The 25,661-nt window shown below is 39.1% G+C and overlaps 1 protein-coding gene across 4 annotated transcripts in view; it reads right to left on the minus strand.

Annotated features, from left to right (window-relative positions):
* The window catches only part of SPTA1 (spectrin alpha, erythrocytic 1), a 68,449-nt gene that overhangs the window by 16,129 nt on the left and 26,659 nt on the right, over window positions 1–25,661 (minus strand). For all 4 annotated transcript variants that reach the window (XM_027095002.1, XM_027095001.1, XM_027095003.1 and 1 more), the window contains 22 exons: window positions 24,271–24,488; window positions 23,353–23,445; window positions 21,521–21,658; window positions 20,149–20,300; window positions 19,326–19,512; window positions 18,060–18,161; window positions 13,578–13,669; window positions 12,549–12,693; window positions 10,537–10,718; window positions 8,467–8,566; window positions 8,155–8,352; window positions 7,142–7,285; window positions 6,504–6,607; window positions 5,888–6,050; window positions 5,494–5,625; window positions 4,843–4,980; window positions 4,553–4,657; window positions 3,292–3,500; window positions 2,004–2,124; window positions 1,284–1,405; window positions 656–788; window positions 46–144 (listed from right to left, as the gene is read on the minus strand). In XM_027095002.1, the coding sequence (XP_026950803.1) occupies window positions 46–144; window positions 656–788; window positions 1,284–1,405; window positions 2,004–2,124; window positions 3,292–3,500; window positions 4,553–4,657; window positions 4,843–4,980; window positions 5,494–5,625; window positions 5,888–6,050; window positions 6,504–6,607; window positions 7,142–7,285; window positions 8,155–8,352; window positions 8,467–8,566; window positions 10,537–10,718; window positions 12,549–12,693; window positions 13,578–13,669; window positions 18,060–18,161; window positions 19,326–19,512; window positions 20,149–20,300; window positions 21,521–21,658; window positions 23,353–23,445; window positions 24,271–24,488 (3,077 nt within the window). The remainder of the gene's footprint in view (window positions 1–45; window positions 145–655; window positions 789–1,283; window positions 1,406–2,003; window positions 2,125–3,291; window positions 3,501–4,552; window positions 4,658–4,842; window positions 4,981–5,493; window positions 5,626–5,887; window positions 6,051–6,503; window positions 6,608–7,141; window positions 7,286–8,154; window positions 8,353–8,466; window positions 8,567–10,536; window positions 10,719–12,548; window positions 12,694–13,577; window positions 13,670–18,059; window positions 18,162–19,325; window positions 19,513–20,148; window positions 20,301–21,520; window positions 21,659–23,352; window positions 23,446–24,270; window positions 24,489–25,661) is intronic.

Raw genomic sequence — 25,661 nt, forward strand, 5'->3', positions numbered from 1 at the left:
TTTTTGAAAATCCTGTTTTGACCCGGAACCCCTAGCGCAGTTCACCTTGCTCAGGATGTCTTCTCCTTGAGCACACACATTTTGCACTCGGATCTCATGGACTGCGAAGTCATTCTCCAAAGCTTCGAGTTTCTTTAGCAAGCTCTGTGTAAATGAGTCAGTGAGAATCAAAACTTCCAAGACTAGACAATCTATCCCACTTACATTCTGATTCCTTTTGATGCCATTCACCAGGGATGATTCAACTCAATTGGCAGACTAGATGAGTGTCCCCTTACTCCTGCATAGCTCCACTAAATTCCTCTCCCCAAACTCTTCACTTGCCAGAAAGACAATCTTACCAGAAAAAGAGCCAAAGGAATACAAGTGACATTGTTTCTAACTTACCATGTGACCTTAGACTTTTCTGGATTTGGGAATGAGTGTTGATCAAGGTAGTACATAAGGATTTCCCCACATTGAAATTTACGTAATTCTAGGAAACATTCCATCTAGTGGAAAAATATTAAGTATCAAGAACATCGTATACTAAGAACTGACCTGAAAGTTTTCTTCTTCCACCAGAAGAAAGATTCTAATTTTACAGATGAAAATGTTGACTACTTAAGAAAAGATTCAAAGAGAAGAAAATTGATCCATTCAGCCTGTTACTCACCTGAGTAGCAGCCAAAGTGTCTCCAGAATTCCCTTGGGTAACCATAGCTTCCTTTTCACTGATCCAAGCTTCCTCCTCCTCAGCATTCGCCATGAATTCCAAGTATTCTAGGGACTCTCCCAACCGAATCCCTCTGTAAGAGGAAAGCAAACCCCAATAGATAAGAAAAAACTAGTAAGCAGTGGGAATGTAGCAGAGTGGAACTATCTTGTAAGATTTTAATTGGCTATAGGACTATATGGTTATAAGGGAGAAAAATATCCCTTCATTCTTTTATTACTAAGCACTGCATGTAATGTTAAAACTGGGGAGATGTATAAAGTAAAACGGGGATGTGGGGGATAACGTGGTATGAAGGATAACACATGTAGGGCAACAATGATAAAAGACAGCAGCTGCAAGTAAGCACAAGAATAGAGGTATATTCAGAACACAGAGGCAGTGTCATTTCTGCCTGGGGTACATGGGGAAAGCTTCATGGAAGACTTGGCATTTGAGCAGGCACTTAGAAATTAGACAGAGATTGGTAGCTGGGGAGAAATGCTGAGCAAGCACTTAAATATCTTCTCCATACCAACCGAATACCTGCAATCCAAGAAGAGAATTGGGCCTCATAGCCCCAACTCACCGAGCCTTGGTCAACTCTTTGAGCTGGTCCCAGTGTTGAACAAACTGATCCAGCCTCTCCCGGATCTCCTCTCGCCCCACGGCAGCCTTGTCTCCCAGCCTCTCCGCCATATCCAGCACATTCTGAAGAACACACCCCCTCCATGTCACATTACCCCCCAACCTCTCCCCATTTATCCACAGTTTCCTGGCAAAAAGTGTCTAGCCCTTCACACCCTCTGGCTCTTTTACATGCTGGAGGTACTCGAGGTGGTCCTGACAATCCTGGGAGAATGAAGGAAGCTGCAGTAAGATCTAGCAAGCTAAACGTTGCCACGTATTCGAACAAATACCTTGACGTTTGCATGAGGCTACTTTCCAGGATCTTCTTTATGCATTATTCGTGGTCACAGGGTGACCCTGTTGCCAAGCCAAGACTCAGGGCTGCCCTCTTTCCATATGGCTCAGCTCAGGTACAGATTTTCCAGATGTCCCAAACTGTAACCTAATTGTCAGCAATTGTGCCCTGGACTAAAAGTGCTCCTTCCATGGAAGAGCATGAGTTTCCATGCAGATTCTTCTATTCATAGGAGACAAAATGTGGAGAACACTTGTGAACTCTACGACTAACTCTCTATGTGACCTTGGCATGCCACCTTCACTTTTTGTAGCCTCAACCCATTTATCCATAACATGGACTACTATTAGATTATCCCAGTCTTTTCAGGTTTCATATTCCTACCTGGATGATGGGTTCATGTGCCACCAACTCCCCTTCTAGGCGTTTGTGCTTCTTCAGTAAGTTCTGAACCCCCTGCAGATCCCTCCCATAATCCTGGGATCGCACTCGTACCAACTTCTCCCTAAGACCAAGGAAAAAACCAAAAATATAGACTTTAGACATCTGAGGTCATCCTAAAATGAAGGTTTTCTAAGAGTGTGTGTTTGGCTGGGGGTGGGGTGGGGGTAAATTCTGGAACACGGTGGTGTCATTAATCACAAAGTTAATTAGAGGCAGAGGCTTTCAGCAAAATATCTGACTGATGGCAATACAAGTTAAAATAACATACTGATCTCTACCATATGCATAGCCGTAACAGCCTTCCCATTACTTCCTTTGCCTGTCTATGTGTGCATATTCTCCATAACTTACAGTAATGTTTCTCTTTCAAAAAATGTGAAAATTAGAGACACACACACCTACATATATACATATACAAACATATATGCATATATGACCTTTGTCATTTTTGTCTATTAATATCAGTAACTAATTTAGGTAAAATAGGTATAAAGAGGGACATTATAGGAATCATGGCCGTTGGATAGGTTCTGAGCGTAAAATGTTTGTATATCACCATGAAGCATGGTAAAAGACATCGTAGACAAGATTATATCATCTTACTATTTCTAAAAAGGTTCAAAAATATCCTGCTAGTTGCCCTATGCACATTTTTTTCCTCTAATTCATTGATTACAAGTAAGAATCAGCAGGTTTGTAGAAGAGGAACATGATGAGGCAGGGTGGAAGTAGGGCAAATAATTTAATTTCTAAGATTTTCCAATCACATTTTTTATAACAAAAGTAGAATTAGCAATAATACCATAGCAGGTACTATGTAACATTTTATGCCAGTGTCAAGTTCAGTGGCGTATTACAATAGATACACAATATACAGAAAGAATCACGACAAAGATCTCATCAGTCCGGTAAGTTGTAAATGCTCAGCTGTCTCATTCAGAATGAGCATTACACATTCTTTCCAAAAAAAATATATACAGTTTCTTAATTTTCCTCCCAGAATGTATATGAACTGCTCCCCACTCCCTCCATGCCTGTCTCCCTCTGCCTGCGTACAGTGAAAAAATTTGAAACCAATGTTCATTTCAGGCTAAGGCAGACATGATTAAGAAATAATGCGAACTGCAAGAAGCAACTATGTATTTCATTTCAGCATCAAATAAGAACATGTTTGGTGGATTATCTATTTTCTTGGACTAGCCATGCAATGTGAGCTGGCAGTACATACTCTATCCAGAATTCTTCATTGTCTAGGTCCTGGAAGAACTGGAACAAGGCATAGGCCTCTTTCAGATTCTCATGGTGTTCAGCTGCCAATTTCTGGACATTCAGGAAGCGCTCGTTGACATTATCCCTTTTCTCCACAATCTGGTCAGTATTGAAAGTCCCGCTGGAGATGAGATCTTCAGCCAACGTATTCAGGTCCTTGAGTGCATCCTAGAAAGCCCAAGTGTCCTCAGTGAATAGTATAGTATAGGTATTAAGTAGACCCTGGACTTTAACCACTACTAGTTCAAGTTCAAAGACTGGGTCAAATAGATCATTTTTGAAGATAATGAATTTGACCTTATGCTCTTTTAACTCAGTTTGGATAAGGGCAAGACCAGAGGCAATAATGGATAGCATGGCTACATTATTCGAACTATACATTTGGCCTTCTGATGTTTTCCCCTGTGTTTTCTTCCTCTCCCGATATGGAAAATAAGACCTTGGTGAACAATGCTGTGTCTCCGCAGAACTATCTTTTCACAGTGCAGAATATGACATAGATTGATGGATTGAAATATTCAAGAAGAAGCTACTCTATTGGTAATATTCTTAGGCTGGTCCCACCCAGAACACAGCCTTCTGTGTCTCTTTGCATTCTAAGTCTGCCGCCTAGTGATGTCACAGGGAATTTCATCAAGTCCTGAAACTGAACTTAGAAAGCCTTTGACTTCTTGCCCTTTCTGTGGGTATCTGTGTTACCCAATAAAACCGATAATATAAAATGCTCCAGTGTGAAATGAACACCTGTCTGAATGTTTATTACAGCTCTCAGGACACATCTATGCTTGATATTAGGATACAACTGGAATGCTCCATAGAATTTTCAGAGTGTATTTATAGTTCAACTCCACAGCATGTGTCCCCTATTTTTTTTTTTTCAGTTGTTCTGTAAAATAAAATTCTATTTTCTCTCAAAGACCAGATCAGATATTCAGCTTTGGAAGAGAGTGAGTTTATATACATAGGTCATTAAAAAGTAAACAAGATGATTTTTAGGATCTACTTCTTGGAGTCTTAGAATCTATTCAATATAATTTAATGAAAATAGGTTAATGGCTCTGAAGCCCATGGACTTGACCTGATTATAATGACTGATGGATGAGAACACTAAGTTCAGTTTTGCAAGCCTATGTTCTCAAATGGACTCCTAAGACAGGAGAGAGAAAAGTCACAAACATTTCCATTCTGGCCAGAGGAGTGGAATTCCAACACTACTTAACCTTTCGGGCCAACATCTCTGTTTCCAATAGCTGATGCTTCTTTAGCAAGTTTCCTGCCGAAGCCAAATCCCTGGCGTGATCTTTCATGGACAGCAGTGTCTCTGCCTGGGAATGGAAGGATAAACAAATAAAGCTGTCAGACGCAAGCTGTCTTTAAGGAGACCTAGATTAGCAAATACATCCCCCAACTTTTCCCAAGAAGAGTCAAGGAAATTGTTCATGCAAAAGTCTGTTTATCTGACAAGTATTTATTAAGATCCCATGCCCACACCACTTCCAGGTATAATTACCTCTGAGAGCCAGAACTCAAAGTCCCGGATGCCTGTATTGAACCTCTGCTGGCGACTAGCTTCGTTGAGCTTCTGTCCTTTGTCAATTGTTCTCTCAAACAAGTAGTCCCAGTTTTTCTCCAACTCTTCTACTTGACCCTAGCCTCCCAAAATTGAGTGGTCATTATGGTGTCTAGGGTCCTGTGACAACTTGAAAGGATAATGTAGGGAGGCTCTGGAGTTAGGGTCTAGTCAAAATCTGCCAGTACTGGAATCTTATATATTGATATTTTAAATCAGTTATGCTGGTTTAAATCTGAGAAAGCAACGGGAGGTGTTAGAAGAAATTTTGAATAAAGGGTCATGGGCTGATTATGGAGGCTGATGCCTAAATATCAAAGCTCTTGGTAGTAGGGATAGAAAATATAAGGCAAGCATGATAACACATAGGAATTAAGTCTAAAGCTTTCTTGGAGGTCAAGGTACTGAGTATGATGGAAGTGATAAGGTCTGAGCATCACTCTTTTCCTCCTCCTTTGTGCAACAATCAAAGGGAAGACAATTAACTATGAAACATATTCCATATCCCTAAACATGAAAACATTGAAAGAGTATAAAAGACTTCTCTTCGTGTGCCTTTGTAGCCCAAAACCCATTGTGAGCAGGACCTACCTTCATGGTCTCTTCATTGCCATCACATGCCCTCCTCTCAATCAGAGTGTTCCCCAAGGTGATGACTCCTTTCACCTGCTCAGCTCGGCCATAGACCTCATTTTCAAAGGTCTTGTGCTTCAGATATTTTCTCTGAAGGGAAAGCAGAAACTAAATTACCACCTAATTTAGGAAGCAAGATGAGATAAATTCTGTCTAAAAGGAAGAGTTAACATTTCTATCATAACCAAGGTGATGATAACTTCTGAAGAACTCACTCCACATTAGACTCAGAAGTCCCTGAAGGCAGTGACAGTGCTCTGAACAGTAAGGAAGTGTTCAGTATCACAAGGTGACCATTCATCCAACCATCTGAGTATGTTGAAGTTTTCCAAGATTCTTATCTTGAACTTGCCTGAATGTTGGTGGGGTCTTTGTAAGATTCATCACAGGCTATGGGCAGCATCTCACTGATCCATTCTTCTTGGTCCTTGAGGTCATGGTAGAATTGTTTTAGGTCAGCATAGTCTCCAAGTTTCGTTCGCTCAGCAATCAGCTGTTCTTTGAGAGTCTTCCATCTGGAAGTCAGGGCTAGATTACTCTCTGTCCTCTACCCTTCCACCAAGCTTTGATGCCATATTCATGAATCTTCTTATTAGCTTACCTGCCCTTTCTCCTCTCATTATTTATATATTTATATGTCATATATATAAACATAGTTATATATTATTTATTCATATATTTCCTTATGTATTACATATTATATTATATATTATTATATATTCATATGTTATATATAACACAGTCTCATTATTTTCAGATATAAAATAAAGTGATTAAGTCAGGTAATTTCTAAGGTAACTTCCAAGTCTTTCATTTTATGAGTCTAGATCAGAACATTTCCCAAATTTTCAAGATAGTTTTAGGCATTTAGAAATGAGAACTCAGTGTTACCACCATCCTCAATGTTAACAAAGAGGCCACTTTGCTACATCTACCTATAACTCACAAAACAATTGCTCGGGTCTGACCTGTCTAGTACCCGTTGGCGCCGAGCAGCAATCTCTTCCTGGGCATAGTGGTCATCAGCTATGAGCTGCTCAGCAAAAAGTTCTAGTTCAGCGATCTTCTTTTCCTAGATAAAAGAAAGAGAAAAGCCCAGATGCATGGAAATTAGGCCCTTCATGCAATCCCAGACTCCCTCCTAGAAAAGGTCGGTGATATCTTTGTGGCTTCACAAAGGGAAACAAAACCAAGGCCAAAAGGTAAATGCCTTATGGGGAGGTGGGTTTTAACTCAACAAGAGGAGAAACAATAATGATACTGAAATGAGCTACTTCCCATCTCAGTATGGTGCTGAGTTCCCTATAGAAGAGACACTTCCCATGGCCATTGTAGAAGATGATTCCCACATTGGATGGGATGTTAGGCAGTATAGAAAATAGCTTCCAATTTTAAAAGTCAAGTTTTAAAAAGCTGGATTTAAAGTAAAAAGTCCAGTGTCCCATGCGACTTGGCTAAGACTAAGCCACCATGTGCCCTGCCTACTTCAAAGTTTTCTCTAAGAATCAGATGGGAATTAAAATAAGTATAAACCACAAACATGTGTAGAATTTCTGTTATTATTACTAATAGCTATTATTGGAGTTCTTATGTTAGTTGTTATTACCTGGGCAGTGATTGCTTTGTCCAAATCGTCACGTTTCTTCATCAAGGCCTCCAGACTGTCTAAGGAACCCTTATCATCTGACCTTAGGTAATTCTCACGTACCACCATCCAGCTCTCAGCCTGATCACAGTTCCCTCGGAAAAACTATGGGGAATAAAGTTGAATGTATATGATATATTCATTCCAGGTGAACAGAGGAAATTATCTCCCCAGTCTCCTGTGATATTGATATAAGGGACCCTGTAAGGTGTGCCAATATTCTTCCAAGAAACATTTATACCATAAATCTTAGATATACTGGACCTTTTACTCTTCCCTGAAAACATGTTTTATGTTCTCATATAAGCTATACTCTCATATAAGTATATATGAGCTATATATCTCTATATATCTCATATAAGCTATACTCCATCCTTGGAGTATAGGAAATACTCTCACTATTTCCCATATCCTATACATAAATACTGGCTGGTTATTTCTTTAAGGCTCTGGTAAACACTATTTTTCAGGGTAACCTGTGACACTCTCACTCCCTTCCCTCAAAAGCGTTAATCACTCCATCTGCCATAATCTCAAAACACTCATACATTTTATCAGTAATTATCTTACTGTAAGAGAATGATCTGCCTACATGTCTAATTTCATTACTTTTAGGAAAGGGACACTATCTTACTAATCTTTGTGTTCCCAGGGCCCTGCATACAGTAGGTTCTCAATAAAACACAATCAATCAAACCCTCAATCAATCAATAAATTATAATCACCCAATTTTATGCCCCCATGCCCTGGGACTGACCCCTATTTTGTTTGGCTTTTTTAACAGGAATAAGGAGTAAAGAACACCACAATGAACAGTCTACAGAGCAGGAAATACAATGTCAAATAATCAAGAGATGCCCTTATGCTTTCACCATGGAAATCCAGTGAAATAAGCACCTGTATTAACCACATAAAATTGCATAGATGAAACAGAGTGTAGCTAATCCTGCCTAATGATTGGGAATTTGCAGTACCTGCAATTCAAGACACTGATCTAGCATCTTCTTGCGTTGTTCCCAAGCTTTCTCCAACTCATCTCTCTCTCTTTTGACAGCTTGAAGTTCTTCTTCAATTTTAGGGCTGGCACGGTGCCCACTGCTTATAAGATCTGTACCGAAGTCTTCTAAGGCTTGGAAGGTGGGACCCTCGGCCTCCATTTCAGCAAGATGCTCCTGTGGCAAAAAGGGGGCAGAGACTGGTGAGGCCAGTGCCATCTCACCAAAGTTGTAAAATGAGGGAAGGTCGTGAGGTCATGTGATCAGGGACTACGGCTTTTGTAACCGTACCTGGTGTCGCTCTATCATGATCTCTGTGCCAGTTAAATCCTCAGCTAGCTCCTGGGATGATACCATGCCACCAATGCCACTGAGCCAATTCTGTTGGTCCCTAGAGAAAGAGACATATTGACAAGAAAACCTTGTAACTTGCTATAGAACTGCCCGTCCTTGGGCTTTTTCTCCTCTAGAAAACATTTCCATATCAGTATTTTCTATCAGGTTTATATACTTCACAAATTTTAGACTTGTTGTTTTCACTTTATAACTTAATAATAGCATTCCCTTGCCTTTGAAATTTTCTTCACTTATTATCTCTTTTGATTCTTGCAATAATTTTGTGTAGAATTCTGGGAATTCTTTTCTTTCCATTTTGGAGATGCAGAAGTTGGCCTAGAGAATGTAAGCAATTTGCCCATGTGCTAAAACTAAAAGCAGACATCTGGAGTAGAACCCAGACACTGGAATCCTGGACTAGTACATATTCCATCACTCCTAACAAGTCCTGTTCCTTTAAAGTGGATAGATCTTGGGTTTAAAGATCTATTTTAGTATAGAATCTCAGGGAAGGCATGTCTTTCTTCTTACTTTTATTCCCAATAGAATCCAGTACATGATTCTGTCCAACACATACACACACATAGCACCCCCACCCCCTACTCCTGTGCTATTGACTAAATCAGGGCCATTTCCCACTCTTTTAGCAGTCAAGAAATTAGGCAAGGAGAGCTCAAGTCCATCTGCTCCAGATGGTAAATGTCAAATAATAATGCACTGACTTAAAAAACTATATATGATGGTCAGATTAAGCATCTCATGAAGAATGCCCTTGCTCTTGTTTGCTAAACAGGAATCAGTAGCTTTAGGACAAAATGGTCTCTTCTTTTGTAAACTTATTTATTCACTTATTTAAACAATTAAGTTTTATTGGGTGTTTATTACGCACCAAACATTGTGAAAGAGATATATTTGTGCCTTCCAGGAGCTCACACTTTATATTGAAAGAAGAAAAAAAAAAGCAAACAAAACATAGACACTAATACATGTTTTTAAAAAGTACTAAAAAGCGAGACTGTCCTAAAGAGATAAAATAAGGTGTTAGAGTTGCTCTGAGGGTGGGGATATTACTTTTGAAATATTGAAGAGTAAGACTTCATAAAGAGAAAGAGGCAGCATTTAACTTGGAATCTTAATTACAGGTAGAACCTATATATACAGAGATAGATGAGCATATATATGATTTGGGGGAAAGAGTATGGATGCTACTTATTTATACTGTATGAAAAACTATAGCTTTCCAGAGACCCTGAATTGGGGAGGTGTTTGCCAAGGGCAACTGCAATCATTTGCCAAAGTTGCCCCCTTTCTTCTTCAAAAGTGTTGCATTGCAAACTACTACTTCCTGAACCCTCAATTCTAAATGATCCTCTCAGCAGACTGATATGATGGGGCACAATGTGAGAACTGTTCCACAGATAAAGTGCATATTTGCTAAAACGTGATAGTATCTAAAGTCTTTAGCAAGGCAGTGAAACTTCTCCAGGACTTAATTTTAACATTTCTGAGTTTATCTCTTGCTAGTTCTCCTTACCTCTGTGACATACAAAACCCAGGCTCTAGCTGTCCCCACATCATGGATATTCTGTACCTTTCTTATTCTCACACTTTTGTTTGCATAGTTCCATCTATTTGTTAGGATGTGTGTTTTGGGATGTATTATGTTCTACCATGGTTATCTGTATTCTTCTTTGCTTCTCCAGTAGACTACTCCCCCCCCGCCATATCCTGTAATTCCTGCTATAGCACCCTATATATAGTATACACTCTATAGAAACTTACTTAATTGGCATAGATAATCTCACATTCCTTCAAACTGAAATATTTCAGTTTGAAGGAATTGGCTTGAAATATTGAAAATGAGAATTTTGTGCCTTACCGGAGGTACAATCTGGACCTAGAGATACACTCCAAACCCAGCAGTGAAGAGCACCTGTACATAGACTGCTCCTAGATGCTCCACTCATGGGCCAGACTTGGAAATTGCCCACCCCACCTGGTGGAAGTCTGCCTCTGGAGCTTTACCTGGCCTGGCTGAGGAACAGGAAGAATTTTAGGTCCTCCTGTAGGTTCTCCTTACGTTCCTCCGTAAGCCCCAGCAGGTCATCCCAGGCCTGATTCAGCTCCAGTCGCTGCCTTTGCAGGTCATCGGTGGCATCTGGGTGGGACTCACTGAGCCGATCTGCTGTCTCCCCCAATACAGCCACCTAGGAAGTCAAGAGCTCTGACAATCAGCCTGGAGTCGCACCTGAATCCTACCAAAGGAAGAGTTTCAAGCCCCGGTGGTGCTCCTTCCTCAAATAGACTTCAATGAGGTACAAGAACACCTTGCTACTTTATAAAATATTGTACATTTAAGAATAAGCCTTTGTAAAAATAATAAACAAACAAACAAACAAATAAATAAATATATAAGAAGGCTATCAGGCAGGGTGATTGACTTGGTTGGTGGCAAGTGTCTAATTTTTAATGTGAAAATCTTTTCAATGTAGACATTTTCTGTGCTTCTTTTTGCTTTACATGATAATGCAAGTTCTATGATGTCTCTGATTTTTCCAGAGTCTATTTGGCAAGCTCTAGAGTTCATTTTTTGGTCAGAGTAGGATTAATCTCCTTCAATCCCTTGCTAAGGAAACTCTGTACCATACTCAGGCATAGACCTGGCCATTTCCTATTTATCTGAGGCTGCTGACCTCCAACTAACGTTGGTAAGTTCTGGCCTATTGGAACTCACTAAAGAGGTACTTAGATAGTAGGAAGTTCATTTACAATATATTTTCCCTCAATGTAATTTGGTGCAACCACTGTGGAAAACAGTATGGAGGTTCCTCAGAAAACTAAAAATAGAATTACCCTATGATCCAGCAATCTCACCCCTGGGCATATATCCAGACAAATCTATAATTCAAAAGATACTTGCACCCCTATGTTCACAGCAGCACCATTTACAATAGCCAAGACACGGAAACAAACTAAATGTCCATTGACAGATGAATGGATAAAGAAGATGTGGTATGTATATAAAGGAATATTACTCAGCCATAAAAAGGAATGAAATAATGCCCTCTGCAGCAACATGGATGCAACTAGAGATTATCATACTAAGTGAAGTAAGTCAGAAAGAGAAAGACAAATACCATATGACATCATTTATATGTGGAATCTAAAATATGACACAAATGAACCTATCTATGAAACAGAAACAGAATTATGGACATAGAGAACAGACTGGTGGTTGCCAAGGGGGAGGGGGTTGGGGGAGGAATGGAATGGGAGGTTGGGGTTAGCAGATGCAAGCTTTTCTATATAGAAAGGATAAACAATAAGGGTAAACGGTGACAAAGCAATAAAGAGGCATGGACATATATACACTACCAAACGTAAGGTAGATAGCTAGTGGGAAGCAGCAGCATAGCACAGGGAGATCAGCTCGGTGCTTTGTGACTGCCTGGAGGGGTGGGATAGGGAGGGTGGGAGGGAGGGAGACGCAAGCGGGAAGAGATATGGGAATATATGTATATATATATAACTGATTCATTTTGTTGTGAAGCTGAAACTAACATACCATTGTAAAGCAATTATACTCCAATAAAGATGTTAAAAAAAAAAAAGAAAGGATAAACAATAAAGTCCTACTGTATAGCACAGAGAACTATATTCAATATCTTATGATAAACCATAATAGAAAAGAATATAATAAAAGAATGTATATATATATATATATATATATATATATATACGTATAAATGAATTACTTTGCTACACAGCGGTAATTAACACAACATTGTAAATCAACTATAATTTTCAACAATTTAAAAAGTTTTCCCTCCATGTGAATGGTTCTGGGGCATGCCCTCTTAGTGGACTTGCCTTAGGGACAAGGTAAAATTATGAGTATGGAATAGGATAAAAGTACAAGTATGGAGTAGGATAAAACTATAAGAATAAGAGACTTGACAATAAAACCAAAGAAAAGGACATTAATAGGTATAAATATGAAGATGAACGTGTTGGAAAAGCTTAAAAGCACGTCTCACCTTTTCCTCCAGGGGTATGAGGTCTCTCTCAAAGCCCTCATGCTGTCGCTGAAGGGCCTGAACACTGAACAAGTCTGAGCCAGGGTCAGCAGCACTGAGGGCCTGGCACTTCTTCTCAATCTGTTCCTTGGTGTCATCTGCTTCTCTGGTACACGAGAGTGAAGAGTTTAAGAATAATAGGCATACTAGAGGCAGACTAGCTGAGTTCACAATGAAGTCATCACTACCATCATCATCATCCTTTGGAACGCGTTAGAACTTAGGTGTATTTAATCTTTACGACAACTACTTGAGGCCTAGTTACTATTACCAGTCCCATTTACATATGAGAAAACTAAAACTTAAGAGGCTAAGCAGAAAAAAAAAAAAAAAGAAGTTAACTATTGTTTCAAGGTTATACCACTGCCAAATGGTGGAGCCTAACTTTCAACCAGGTAGCCTGATGGCAAAGCTCCATGCTTAACTGTTACGTTTCATGATTTTCCATCTTAAGCCATTCTAAACAAGACCTGTCTGAATTTCAGTTTTCCCTTCTCTGAATATTCAAAAATACATTTATACACAGTAAAGGTGTTTGGTTTTCATTAGTCTTGTTCATTCATTTGTTTGCTTAGTTGTGTGTGTTTCTTAGTGTAGACACAGATTTGGAAGTCAAACATAAAAAAAATTGTTGAATCAACAGTTAGAGTCAATGTGATGTTTCTTGCCCTCTACTGTCTACTTCTAGTTCAGAAATGTAATTACTTAAACCTCTTGTTTCAACTTCAATTTTCATTCACTGTCATGCAAACATATAAAGACTGCTAATTATGTATGTACCAGGGCCCAAGCCTAGGTACTAGAAAATTGAAGTTGGTTGTCTGGGAGTAGCCTATGTGCCAAGTGAGGAATCTACTACTGAAGCGCCTGATTTCTGATTTTTCCAGGAAGAAGGATTAAATTTATAGCTAGGGATCTACTATACTAAGTAGAATTGGCAGTTCTTGAGTGGGTTCTAGAGTAGCATTGCTTTTCAGGTAAAATTCTTACCTGTGAAACATTTGGACAGCATGGGCACTGCCCAACAGCTGGCGCTGTTCCTCTGCCAGCCTCTGCAAGGACCTCCAGCGGGCATTCAACTCCTGAAAGAGGCAAACACAGACTTTAGCTAGGGAGCTAACTCAGAAAGCTCAGTGGTTTCTAACGACTAGATGGTTGTGGCTAAAACTTCCAAAAGTATGTTGAATAATAGTGGTGAGAGTGGGTAACCTTGTCTTGTTCCTGATCTTAGTGGAAATGGTTTCACTTTTTCACCATTGAGGACGATGTTGGCTGTGGGTTTGTCATATATGCCCTTTATTATGTTGAGGAAAGTTACCTCTGTGCCTACTTTCTGGAGGGCTTTTATCATAAATGGGTGTTGAATTTTGTCGAAAGCTTTCTCTGCATCTATTGAGATGATCATAGGTTTTTCTCCTTCAGTTTGTTAATATGATGTATCACGTTGATGGATTTGCGTATATTAAAGAATCCTTGCATTCCTGGGATAAATTCCACTTGATCATAGTGTATGATCCTTTTAATGTGCTGTTGGATTCTGTTAGCTAGTATTTTGTTGAGGATTTTTGCATCTATGTTTATCAGTGATATTGGCCTGTAGTTTTCTTTCTTTGTGACATCCTTGTCTGGTTTTGGTATCAGGGTAATGGTGGCCTCGTAGAATGAGTTTGGGAGTGTTCCTCCCCCTGCTATTTTTTGTAGGAGTTTGAGAAGGATAGATGTTAGCTCTTCTCTAAATGTTTGATGGAATTCGCCTGTGAAAACTTCTGGTCCTGGGCTTTTGTTTGTTGGAAGATTTTTAATCACAGTTTCAATGTCAGTGCTTGTGACTGGTCTGTTCATATTTTCTGCTTCTTCCTGGTTCAGTCTCGGAAGGTTGTGCATTTCTAAGAATTTGTCCATTTCTTTCAGGTTGTCCATTTTATTGGCATACAGTTGCTTGTAGTAATCTCCCATGATCCTTTGTATTTCTGCAGTGTCAGTAGTGACTTCTCCTTTTTCATTTCTAATTCAGTTGATTTGAGTCTTCTCCTTTTTTTTCTTGATAAGTCTGGCTAATAGTTTATCAATTTTGTTTTTCTTCTCAAAGAACCAGCTTTTAGTTTTATTGATCCTTGCTATCATTTCCTTCATTTCTTTTTCATTTATTTCTGATCTGATCTTTATGATTTCTTTCCTTCTGCTAACTTTGGGTTTCTTTTTTGTTTTTCTTTCTCTAATTGCTTTAGGTGTAAGGTTACATTGTTTATTTGAGATGTTTCTTGTTTCTTAAGGTAGGATTGTATTGCTATAAACTTCCCACTTAGAACTGCTTTTGCGGCATCCCATAGGTTTTGGGTCATTGTGTTTTCATTGTCATTTGTTTCTAGGTATTTTCTGATTTCCTCTTTAGCCACAGCAATCAGAGAAGAAAAAGAAATAAAAGGAGTCCAAATTGGAAGAAGAACAAGTAAAGTTGTCACTGTTTGCAGATGACATGATAGTATACATAGAAAATCCTAAAGATGCTACCAGAAAACTACTAGAGTGAATCAATGAATTTGGCAAAGTACCAGGATACAAAATTAATGCACAGAAATCTCTTGCATTCCTATACACTAATGATGAAAAATCTGAAAGTGAAATTAAAAAAAACACTCCCATTTACCATTGCAACAAAAAGAATAAAATATCTAGGAATAAACCTACCTAAGGAGACAAAAAACCTGTATGGAAAAAATTATAAGACACTAATGAAAGAAATTAAAGATGATACAAACAGATGGAGAGATATACCATGTTCTTGGATTTGAAGAATCAACATTGTGAAAATGACTCTACTACCCAAAGCAATCTACAGATTCAATGCAATCCTTATCAAACTACCACTGGCATTTTTCACAGAACTAGAACAAAAAATTTCACAATTTGTATGGAAACACAACAGACCCCGAATAGCCAAAACAATCTTGAGAAAGAAAAATGGAGCTGGAGGAATCAGGCTCCCTGACTTCAGACTATACTACAAAGCTACAGTAATCAAAACAGTATGGTACTGGCACAGACACAGAAATATAGATCAATGGAACAGGATAGAAAGTCCGGAGATAAACCCATGCACATATGGTCACCTCATCTTTGATAAAGGGGACAAGAATATACAGTGGAGAAAAGACAGCCTCTTCAATAAGTGGTGCTGGGAAAACTGGACAGGTACATGTAAAAGCATGAAATTAGAACACTCCCTAACACCATACACAAAAATAAACTGAAAATGGATTAAAGACCTAAATGTAAGGCCAGAAACTATCAAACTCTTAGAGGAAAACATAGGCAGAACACTCTATGACATAAATCACAGCAAGATCCTTTTTGACCCACCTCCTAGAGAAATGGAAATAAAAACAAAAATCAACAAATGGGACCTAATGAAACTTCAAAGCTTTTGCACAGCAAAGGAAACCATAAACAAGACCAAAAGACAACCCTCAGAATGGGGGGAAATATTTGCAAATGGAGCAACTGACAAAGGATTAATCTCCAAAACATACAAGCAACTCATGCAGCTCAATATCAAAAAAAAAAAAAAAAATATATACAAACCTAAAACAAAAATGGGCAGAAGACCTAACTAGACATTTCTCCAAAAAAGCTATACAGATTGCCTACAGACACATGAAAGAATGCTCAACATCATTAATCATTAAAGAAATGCAAATTAAAACTACAATGAGATATCATCTCACACTGGTCAGAATGGCCATCATTAAAATATCTACAAAGAAGAAATGCTGGAGAGGGTGTGGAGAGAAGGGAACACTCTTGCACAGTTGGTGGGAATGTAAATTGATACAGCCACTATGGAGAACAGTATGGAGGTTCCTTAAAAAAACTAAAAATAAAACTACCATACATCCCAGCAATCCCACTACTGGGCATGTACCCTGAGAAAACCATAATTCAAAATGAGTCATGTACCAAAATGTTCATTGCAGCTCTATATTTACAGTAGCCAGTACACGGAAGCAACCTAAATGCCCATCGACAGGTGAATGGATAAAGAAGACGTGGTACATATATACAATGGAATATTACTCAGCCATAAAGAGGAATGAAATGGAATTATTTGTAGCGAGGTGGATTGACCTAGAGACTGTCATACAGAGTGAAGTAAATCAGAAAGAGAAAAACAAATACTGTATGCTAGCACATATATATGGAATCTAAAAAAGAAAAAAATAAAAGGTCATGAAGAGCCAGGGGCAAGACGGGAGAATGGAGTTGAGGATATGGGGAGAGGAAGGGTAAGCTGGGACAAAGTAATAGAGTGGCATTGACATATATACACTACCAAACATAAAATAGATAACTAGTTGGAAGCGGCCTCATAGCACAGGGAGATCAGCTTGATGGTTTGTGACCACCTAGAGGGGTGGGATAGGGAGGGTGGGAAGGAGGGAGATGCAAGAAGGAAGAGATATGGGACATATGTTTATGTATAACTGATTTGCTTTGTTATAAAGCAGAAACTAACACACCATTGTAAAGGAATTATACCCCAGTAAAGATGTTTAAAAAAAGACTAGATGGGGCTTAAACCCTGGTTGTTTTCATCTTATCTCCTTTAGAAAATGCACAGGTTTCTTTCTTTCTTGGATAGCTTGAACTTGGGTCTCATCTATGTCACTGTAGCTAAGAAAGGAATTAGTTTTCTTCCGAAACTGATGTTCTAGGGTGGAACAATCAACCTTAGAGCAGCAATTGCTATTGGCTGCCACAGAGATACATTACAACCTCTGAAAAGTGAGTGGAAAGTGTTGCCTTGGTAGTTAGAAGGTATTACCTTTCTCTATGAGAAATATAATACCATTCTGCGTCTTGAAATGACTAAACCAGGTAGCTTCTTAGAGCCCTATTTTACTGTAGAGAGTAAGCAAATTGTTCCTATGCACTTTCCTTCTCACTCTTACCCCAGGTCAATCACCACAAAAGGAGGCAGAGAATTCATCCTCACTGGTTTATGACGACTCAGAGAACTGGACTAGACATTCTATTAATTCATTACATCTCTTATGGAACCACAAGTCCAAATCTGAGTCAGGTCTAGAATGCCTTCTCCCCCATCTCTACTACCTATATTCTTCTTTCATCAGATTTTACCAGAGTATCTCCTCCAGTAAACTTTCTTGATTAACCACTTCCCACTGTCATAGCTCCTTTATCTGCCTTTTCTTTGTATTCATGCATTTGATCACTGAATTTCTTGTGGCGATGGGGGGTGTGTGTGGCAATTTATAGATTTCAGATCAGTTAAAATGGATACATGGCTGGACTATCTGAACTATTTCCTTTGACCTTTCCTGTAGTTAGCTCCATACTGCCATTACCTTCTGCAGGTTCTAGTTGATCTTCAGGATATGAAATTAAGCATTTTAAAATGAAATGAAGATTCCCCAAACCTGGTAGTGAGAAGAAAGAAGGAGCCATAGTTACCTGCTGTATTTGAGCTCCTTCTGGTGTCAGAAGCTCTTCAAATTGAAGATCATCAGCCACCTTGTTGATATCCCTCAGCCGAGGTTCATTGGTCTTCAAATCCTAGGTGGGAAAATGTATCCAAAGCAGTATAAATCCCCTTCTCAAGAATCTTTCATACTTACCTGCTCATCTTTGCCCCGACTTGGCTACAGGTTAAAACGTATTGCTAACCACATTTGCAGTACACAGCAAACTGCCTTCCTCCAGTCTGCCACAAAGAAGAGTACCTTTAAACTCCCTGATGCCCAGTGGCTATCAAAAACATGACAAGAGAGCTGTTATTTATATGGATTATGGAGCACATTAATTTTCCTAGATTTCTCCCTGGATTAAATGATACCATCAAAGGGGTCTATACCTGAGCCACGTAATGTTCTTTGCTACCAATACAAATTCCTTCACCTTTTGTAGAATTTCATTGTCTGAGTTGCAATTTGCTTATATTAAGATGTTGTAACAGCTCTAGGGAACTCATCACCACGTCTATGGTGATGACATTGCTTATTTCACTATGCAATGGCCTTTTAATGAGTTTTCTCATGGAAGTCTCATTCTTGGTATTGTTTTATAAATTGTACCCTTTTTTTCCCCTTCCATTTCTCTCACTTCTCTCTGTCTCCATATGTATATATATGTACTTTATCTTTATCTATCAATTGATCGATAGCTTTGTATAGCTTTGTATTCCATGTGTAAGGAAAGTACCATATGGAAAAGAAAGAAGGAAGTAGTTTATACTAATTGCTAGTTAAAATAATAGAATGGATCTGAGAGAATAAAGGAGAATGGAAAGGTTTTAGGTAGGCAGAAAATTAGAAATTGTCTGGTTGTAAAGTCAGGTTGTTCTTCCCACCTTTCCATCCAAACTTCTGCCCCATAATTAGACCTTGCAAGAGTCTCAAAACACCCCATCTCAACCTGGGAAGCAGGAACAAAAGACAAGTATAGGACAAGTTGTAAAGATTCTGGGGGACCAGCACTTCCAGTAGGATGTGGGAGTGGCAAGAAATGCAGGCTGCAAAGTCAGGGTGACTAGTTTCCTCTGCATTTTCCTTCCACTTGTAATACCCAGAGAAATATTTGAAATGTGGAAGTCTCAGTAGTTTTGGGGAGGATATTTAGCAAATATGAAATTAAGGATTTACTAAGGAGGAGATATGGGGTAAAAAGAAATGATGATAACCCTCATAAAGCTGTCTAGAGGAGTTGGTTCTTCTTTCTCACCATTTGGAACTCATCAAACTTTTTCTGCAGTTCCCAAACATCATCTAATTCCACCCCGCTGTTTTCTGCCTTTTTCTCTCGGATCCAGTCCAGCATGTCTCCTGCCTCATAGGCCAGTAAAAACTCATTGTAACGTTGCAATAGATGACGTCTGCGTTCTTCTGCCCGATTCAGGAGAGAAAGGTACCTGGGTGGAGAAACAAAGAGAATGTGAAATGTGGAATAAGAGATGGAGAAAACACAGAAGAGTAGAAGCAGGGTGAGAAAGGGGGAGAATGAAAGGGACAAAAATGAGAGGGAGGAAAAAATCAAAAGAAAACCGTAAAGAGAAGAGGAAATAAAGATGGAAGGAAAATAGCATTGAGAACAGAGAGAAAAAAGTGTTCCATTTAAAAACAATAAAAATGTCAATGTTCCAACAGTATGACTGTCAATACGCCTTCCTCATTCTATAGAAGTGAAAATCTCACATTCCTATTCACAACTGGATATGAAGTAGCCTGGCATAGTAAACAAAGTTCACACGGAAGTCAGAAGACCTTTTGATAACCTTGAAAGAGTGAAAGATTGCCAGGCAGGGAGTCAGAATACGTGACCCTAATATGTGTCTGACCTCTGGCACTTGACTTAATGGTTCTGGGGTTCCCTTTCCTCATCTAAAAAGTAAAGGGTTTGAATTACCCTAAGTTAACTTTCAGCTCTTAAAATCTGTGAATTTGCAAATCATCCTTAATCTAACAGATATAGAATCGTAAGACGTGTTTTTGACCAATCTGGAATGTTTGGCCAAACACTGTTCTGTTCTCCAGCCTTCAGAACTTACTGGTTTTCAATCTGTTCCTGACGCTGGGCGATGTTGCCTGGTTCTTCTCGCCTCCGTTGCGGGAGCATAGGAAACTCATCACGGGCAAGTTTCCTGACGTAGACAGCTGGCACAAAGCCCTGGTGATCATCAGCTTCCACTTTCCACCAGTCCTAAAGGGAGAGAAAATCCCCACTTCTTCCTTAGTTCTTGGAAAAGCCACATATAGGACAAGTTTTAACCCTCATAACTAAGTCTCTAGGCAAAGGGACAGGCTGATGGCCAGAAGAAGCAAACCATTGCTTATGGGTAGCATATAATGTTTATATATTACAAAGAACATACATCAGAAGTTGCAGGAAGTGCAGAGATAAGCCTCTTAAATCAAGGAATCTGATATTTGATGTTAGATCCTTAACTTTGATGAGGTTTTCAAAAACTGACAGCCATTCTCTTCATGATGGGGCATTTTGTCCACTAGGAATTCACAAAAAACCCATAGGGCCAGGACTGAACTAGGCTTTTTGTGGGTGAAGCACCTGTATATGACAATATTGTATAATAACTTCTCACCATCCCTCTCCCAGAGCCCCTAAAAATTGTGTGTTGCCCTGAAATTCACCTATGCAAATGCTTTATGCTTAAGTATGACCTTGATCTCCACAGGAGGGTTGCTATACTAACTGCAATGGAGTTAACATCCTCAGAGAATAATGTGGTGAAATGAAGAAGACTGAGCAAAGAGAAAAGAGGACTGGAACACAGCTTATTTGATAATAAAATTCTTGCTTCTCTAAAAAAATTACTTGGCCTCAGAGTAACAAATCCCAAGCTCTCTGTTTTCTTCTCAATCATTTTTGGAGATTAATGAAGCATTAGAATATAAAAATATTTCTCATGCTCTTATGAGAAATATATTTAAAATCCTAGACAATACTTTGTCAGTATTCTCACAGTCATAAGGGCTAAAGAAAATCTAAGTTGGCAAAAGACTTCTCCTTGAACAGGCTCCTCTTAACACCAGCCATTTTTGTTCCATTACTAGGAACACTGGGTCAGAAGAGCAAGGAAAGATGAGAAGAAAGAGGCAGTTTAATCCTGTAAACATATTACAGAATTGTCACTCATGGCTTACATGTCTTTGGGCTAGTTACTTAAGCTCGTTGAGTCCTCACTTTGTTAACTGTAAAATTGGTATTATAATCTCAAAAGATATGTACAGGATCCTACACAGCATCTGAAGGAAAGATACTGCTCAATAAATTATGGTTATTTAAGAGAGAGAGAAATAGAAAAATATTGGCTGGTTAAAATATGGGTATCTGGCAGGGTTGGGAGAGTTGACTGCAAGAGCCACCCTGTTGATGGGGAGAAAGGTAGAAGGGAAAGTCACCTTGTTGATGGAACTGAGCAGTGTTAAGATATCGTCTTTCTTCATGGTGACTTCTCGGGGGCTGCGGGCCTGGAAGTCATATAAGGCCACAACCCTCTCTTCTCGAGCAGCTTCCTCCACGGGTGCAGCCTGTTGTTGCTGAACAAAAACAGTAAGCAGAACAAGCCAGTCACCCATAGGAAAGATTTCCCTGTACAGCCTACCCATGGTGGGCCGTCCCTTGCAGGAGAGAGGAGCCCCTGGCTGAAATCTCTTACATTGCTGCCAGTAACAGAGCTATTGCAATATGCCATCTTCAGAGATATCGTTCCATCCTAACACTTCTCAGGGGACAGGTGGGCTGGGAAATATGAACACAGAGTGAGCAAGTAAGAATGTAAGTTTTCAAAAACATATTAAATGCTCTAAACTACCAGTTCTTAAGCAGGCAATAAAGGATTGTATGCATCCATGTTCCAGAAAATGTTTTGAGAAAGTGAGAGATCCACTATCTCTCATCACCTTCTCCATTCCCTGGGTCTTTAAAGCATTTTGTCAAGCAACCGTGGACTTTCTTTTTTAGAGATGAGTGATCTACAGCACAGGAAAGGCCACAGAATTTTAAAAATTGAGAACATAAACTGAGATTAAATATCTTGTCTCTCTCTCCTTTTTAACCTGTCCTCTAAGGTATGGTCTTCTCTGATTTTCATTTTTCCCAAATATCATATCTCTGAGAGAATGAACAAAATATAATCCCTCTTCATAAGCAATGGCCCACACCTTCTTCAGATTGGAGCTGAAGATGTACTTCCCCTTACATATCCTTCTGATTTTGTATCCTTTAAGTACTGCTTCCTCATAACTTACAATTCATAAATCCACCTGTTTTTGTGTAGGCATCCACCGTGCAGAGCTTGAGGAAGGCACAGCACCAAAGCTCTGTAAATATATATTGACTTGACAGAGTGAGTCTATGTCTTTTCTACTCCCAGTGTGTGGATTCAGAGCCCCTCATAAGACAGAATTTCTTGAATGTGAGAAGTGTGTCTCTGTTGCTTCCACTATACTAGGAGATACCCATATCATTTAGTTGATTGCAGCTCCCATCACTCTTCAGGACACTTATTTTCACCTTGCAGTCTAGCCATTCTCACATTCTCAGTCCTTTGTATTTCCCATTTCCCAAATACACTTGATTATTTTGTGCTTCAGTGCATTTGCTCTCATAGCTTATTCACTAGAAGAGCCCTTCTTCTCATTATCTGCATAGTAAACTACCCTTAAAAAAAATAAACTGGTTTGCCTCAGCTATGAAGATTTTCCTATCCTCCAGCACTCTTATTTCAAGAGAATGAAACACTCCTTTCTTTGAGATTCTTTTTCCTGTTCATATATCTATTATATACAATTATTTGTTAAAATTTATGACCTAATAGACTGTAATTTTCCTTCAAATCAGGATTATTTTTTATTCATGCTTGCACATGGTAGACATTTAATAAGTGTCAGTATAAAAAAAACTAAGAAAAGGAGGAAATAAAAGAGGAGAGATGCAAATAAAAGAAATAGGAAAAGACAGAGAATGAAAGTATAAAATGAAAAAGGAAAGCAAAAAAATAATATACCAGTGAATAAATGATAATACTTACTGAGAAATTCTTATAAACTAAATCTCTGTAGGTGCTACAAAGATGCCACAGCGCCTGCCTAAAGATCACAGGACTTATTATTTTCTATTGCAGTTGCTTCCTGGACCATGTAAAGTAAAAACTGGTAACAAAGAGAATCTCCTAATTCCTTTTCCTCTGTGGTGGAGAATGTGATTCTTGTCATACCTAAGTCCTTCTTACCTGGCAGGCTTCTGCCTGATCCCGAAGAGCTTGCATACTGTTTCCAAAAGCCTTCAGATCCACTAGAAAGGCCTCATGCTTCTTTAGAAGAGCCTGAATTTGTTGATGGGAAAATCATCAGAAGCAAACACAGGAAGAACACTAAGCATCCCTGGGGAGTGTTTCAACTATTGTTTTGTGTTATACTTATTGTCCTAATTCCTGGTAAGAGACACTCTCCACATATAATAAATTTTTTAACTCTAAATTTGCAAGTATCAAGAAAATAAGAGTTAAATGAACAACAATATCAATATATTTGCTTTAATCAAAATAAAGTCAAATTGCACAAGTGTTTTCTCAATGCACATCACAGCTGAAAGAGGATACTGCTGAAAACATTGCTTTGTAGGATTAAATATTGGCATAACTTTAGATGCCCATGTCAAGTATTTCTAGTGCATAGGGTTTGTGAAATACTATACTGGCTGACCATAGGACAATGAGCAAAACAAAGAAATGGATATAAAGGGTAATTATGACCTTAGAAGTTCTTCTTGCCCCAACGTGTCTGTCTGCCTGGCTTTATTACAATAAAGTAATTAAGTATATGTTAAAACTATGGTTGGTTTGTGAAATCCCAAGCTCAGTCTAGGAAATTTAGGATGGGACCAAGACAGGCATAGATGTCTGGTCATGCCTTTTTGGGCTTAGATAATCTCTAAGAACTATGGCTCTCTGTGGGGTTAGGAAAATGTGGTGTATCTTTTGGGATTTCTGTTAACTCAGGTTATCCCAGCAGATGAAGGCCAAAGGTTATCACTCTGGAAACTCCGAAAAATCTGAGAAAACCTGTAGTTGTCACACAATCTAATCAGGTTCTAATTTGGTACTAATTTGGTGAGTACTAGACAGTATCCTTCCCTGTGCCCACCTTACCCCAGCTGCTTCTTCATCAGCCCCATAGTTAGTGTTGTCTACTATAGGTTCCCTCTCTCTAATCCACGCTTCTGCTTCATGCAGGTCAGCTAGATATTGCTGGAACTGGACATTGGCTTCAAGATCATTCTGCCGTCTAGCAGCTCGAGCCTGGAGAGATTCCATATTCTCATTCAAACTCTTGACCCTAGAGGCCACATCTTCTGCAGCAAAGTGTCCTATAGAGTAGTTATAGAAAAGGAGAATTTTACCCTCATTAATATCCACTATACTTTAATCCTTTTGGTGAGCTGGGAGAGAGAAAGGGAGCCATGAGAATGACGCTGCATGTAGTCAATGTGACATTTCACCTAAGTTCCTGGGAACTGGAATGTCATAAGTGAGATTAAGCATCAATAGATGCTAACGGGGGATAGGGTATATGTGTGGTGGTGAATTAGGTGGTACAATCTCTGATATACAGACTGAAAACAAAATAGCTATGTGTGGGTACTGCTCAGAGTTCCAAAAATGTGTATTCTCTAGCTTAAGCAAAAAATTCAGCAGATTTTCATTTCTTTTTTTTTAATATCAATGAATTAAAATTCATTCTTAGGATTGTGTTAAGTATGTTTTTTAGAATTTGGTGAACACCTCCACAGATAAACCAAGAAGATACAGTGAAGTGTCAGCCAAGATCAACAAGCAGATTTTCATTTTTACCCATAAAAGATTTATTACTGCAGGAATTGTTCTCCCGTCCTAAACAACTAGAAAACAAGACACAGTGTAAGAAACAATGATTTTCAGAAGATAGGCAGAGGAGTGTGACTCCTGAGAGAAGGGAAAGAAATGAGCTATGCCTTATGACTGCCACAGTTTATGCCTGGGGCAGTCTGTAGACTGCAGTCTACTAGCCCAAATAGAACTGGGAGGACTAGCCCAAATAGAACTAGCAATCACACCATTCTGAGGAGACAGAGATCAGAGTTGGGGGAAGACAAGACAGCTAGAGCTTGTGGAGCAGAGTACTGAGAAGGGTGCTGTACTGGGGATGGAGTTTTGGGGATACACATAGAGGTCCCATGAAGTATGTGACTGATTACTCCTTTGCACACATGTGTCAGGAAACTCTTCAAGGGTAAGGAAAAGAAGACTGGAAAGCAGTAGGCCAAAAAACTCCTAAGGTCACATAGGGCTGTGAATAATTAAAATTAGCTCCCACCAAAGTGGAAAGGTATTATAATACGTGAGGTAGTATCCTCAGGAGGGTTATACCTTAGTAGTGAACTAGTCTCTAAATTAGTTCCAGAATAAAAACTTCCCTGGAAGAACTATAAGAAAGCAGATCCAAGAAGCTCAACGATTGCAAAGCTAAAGAAACAAAGACCACTACACCAAGTTATACTGTA

This window comes from Aethalodelphis obliquidens, unplaced genomic scaffold (genome assembly GCF_003676395.1).
Source record: "Aethalodelphis obliquidens isolate GAN/ISIS:26980383/991018 unplaced genomic scaffold, ASM367639v1 scaffold90, whole genome shotgun sequence".
NCBI classification, from domain to species: Eukaryota; Metazoa; Chordata; class Mammalia; order Artiodactyla; family Delphinidae; genus Aethalodelphis; species Aethalodelphis obliquidens.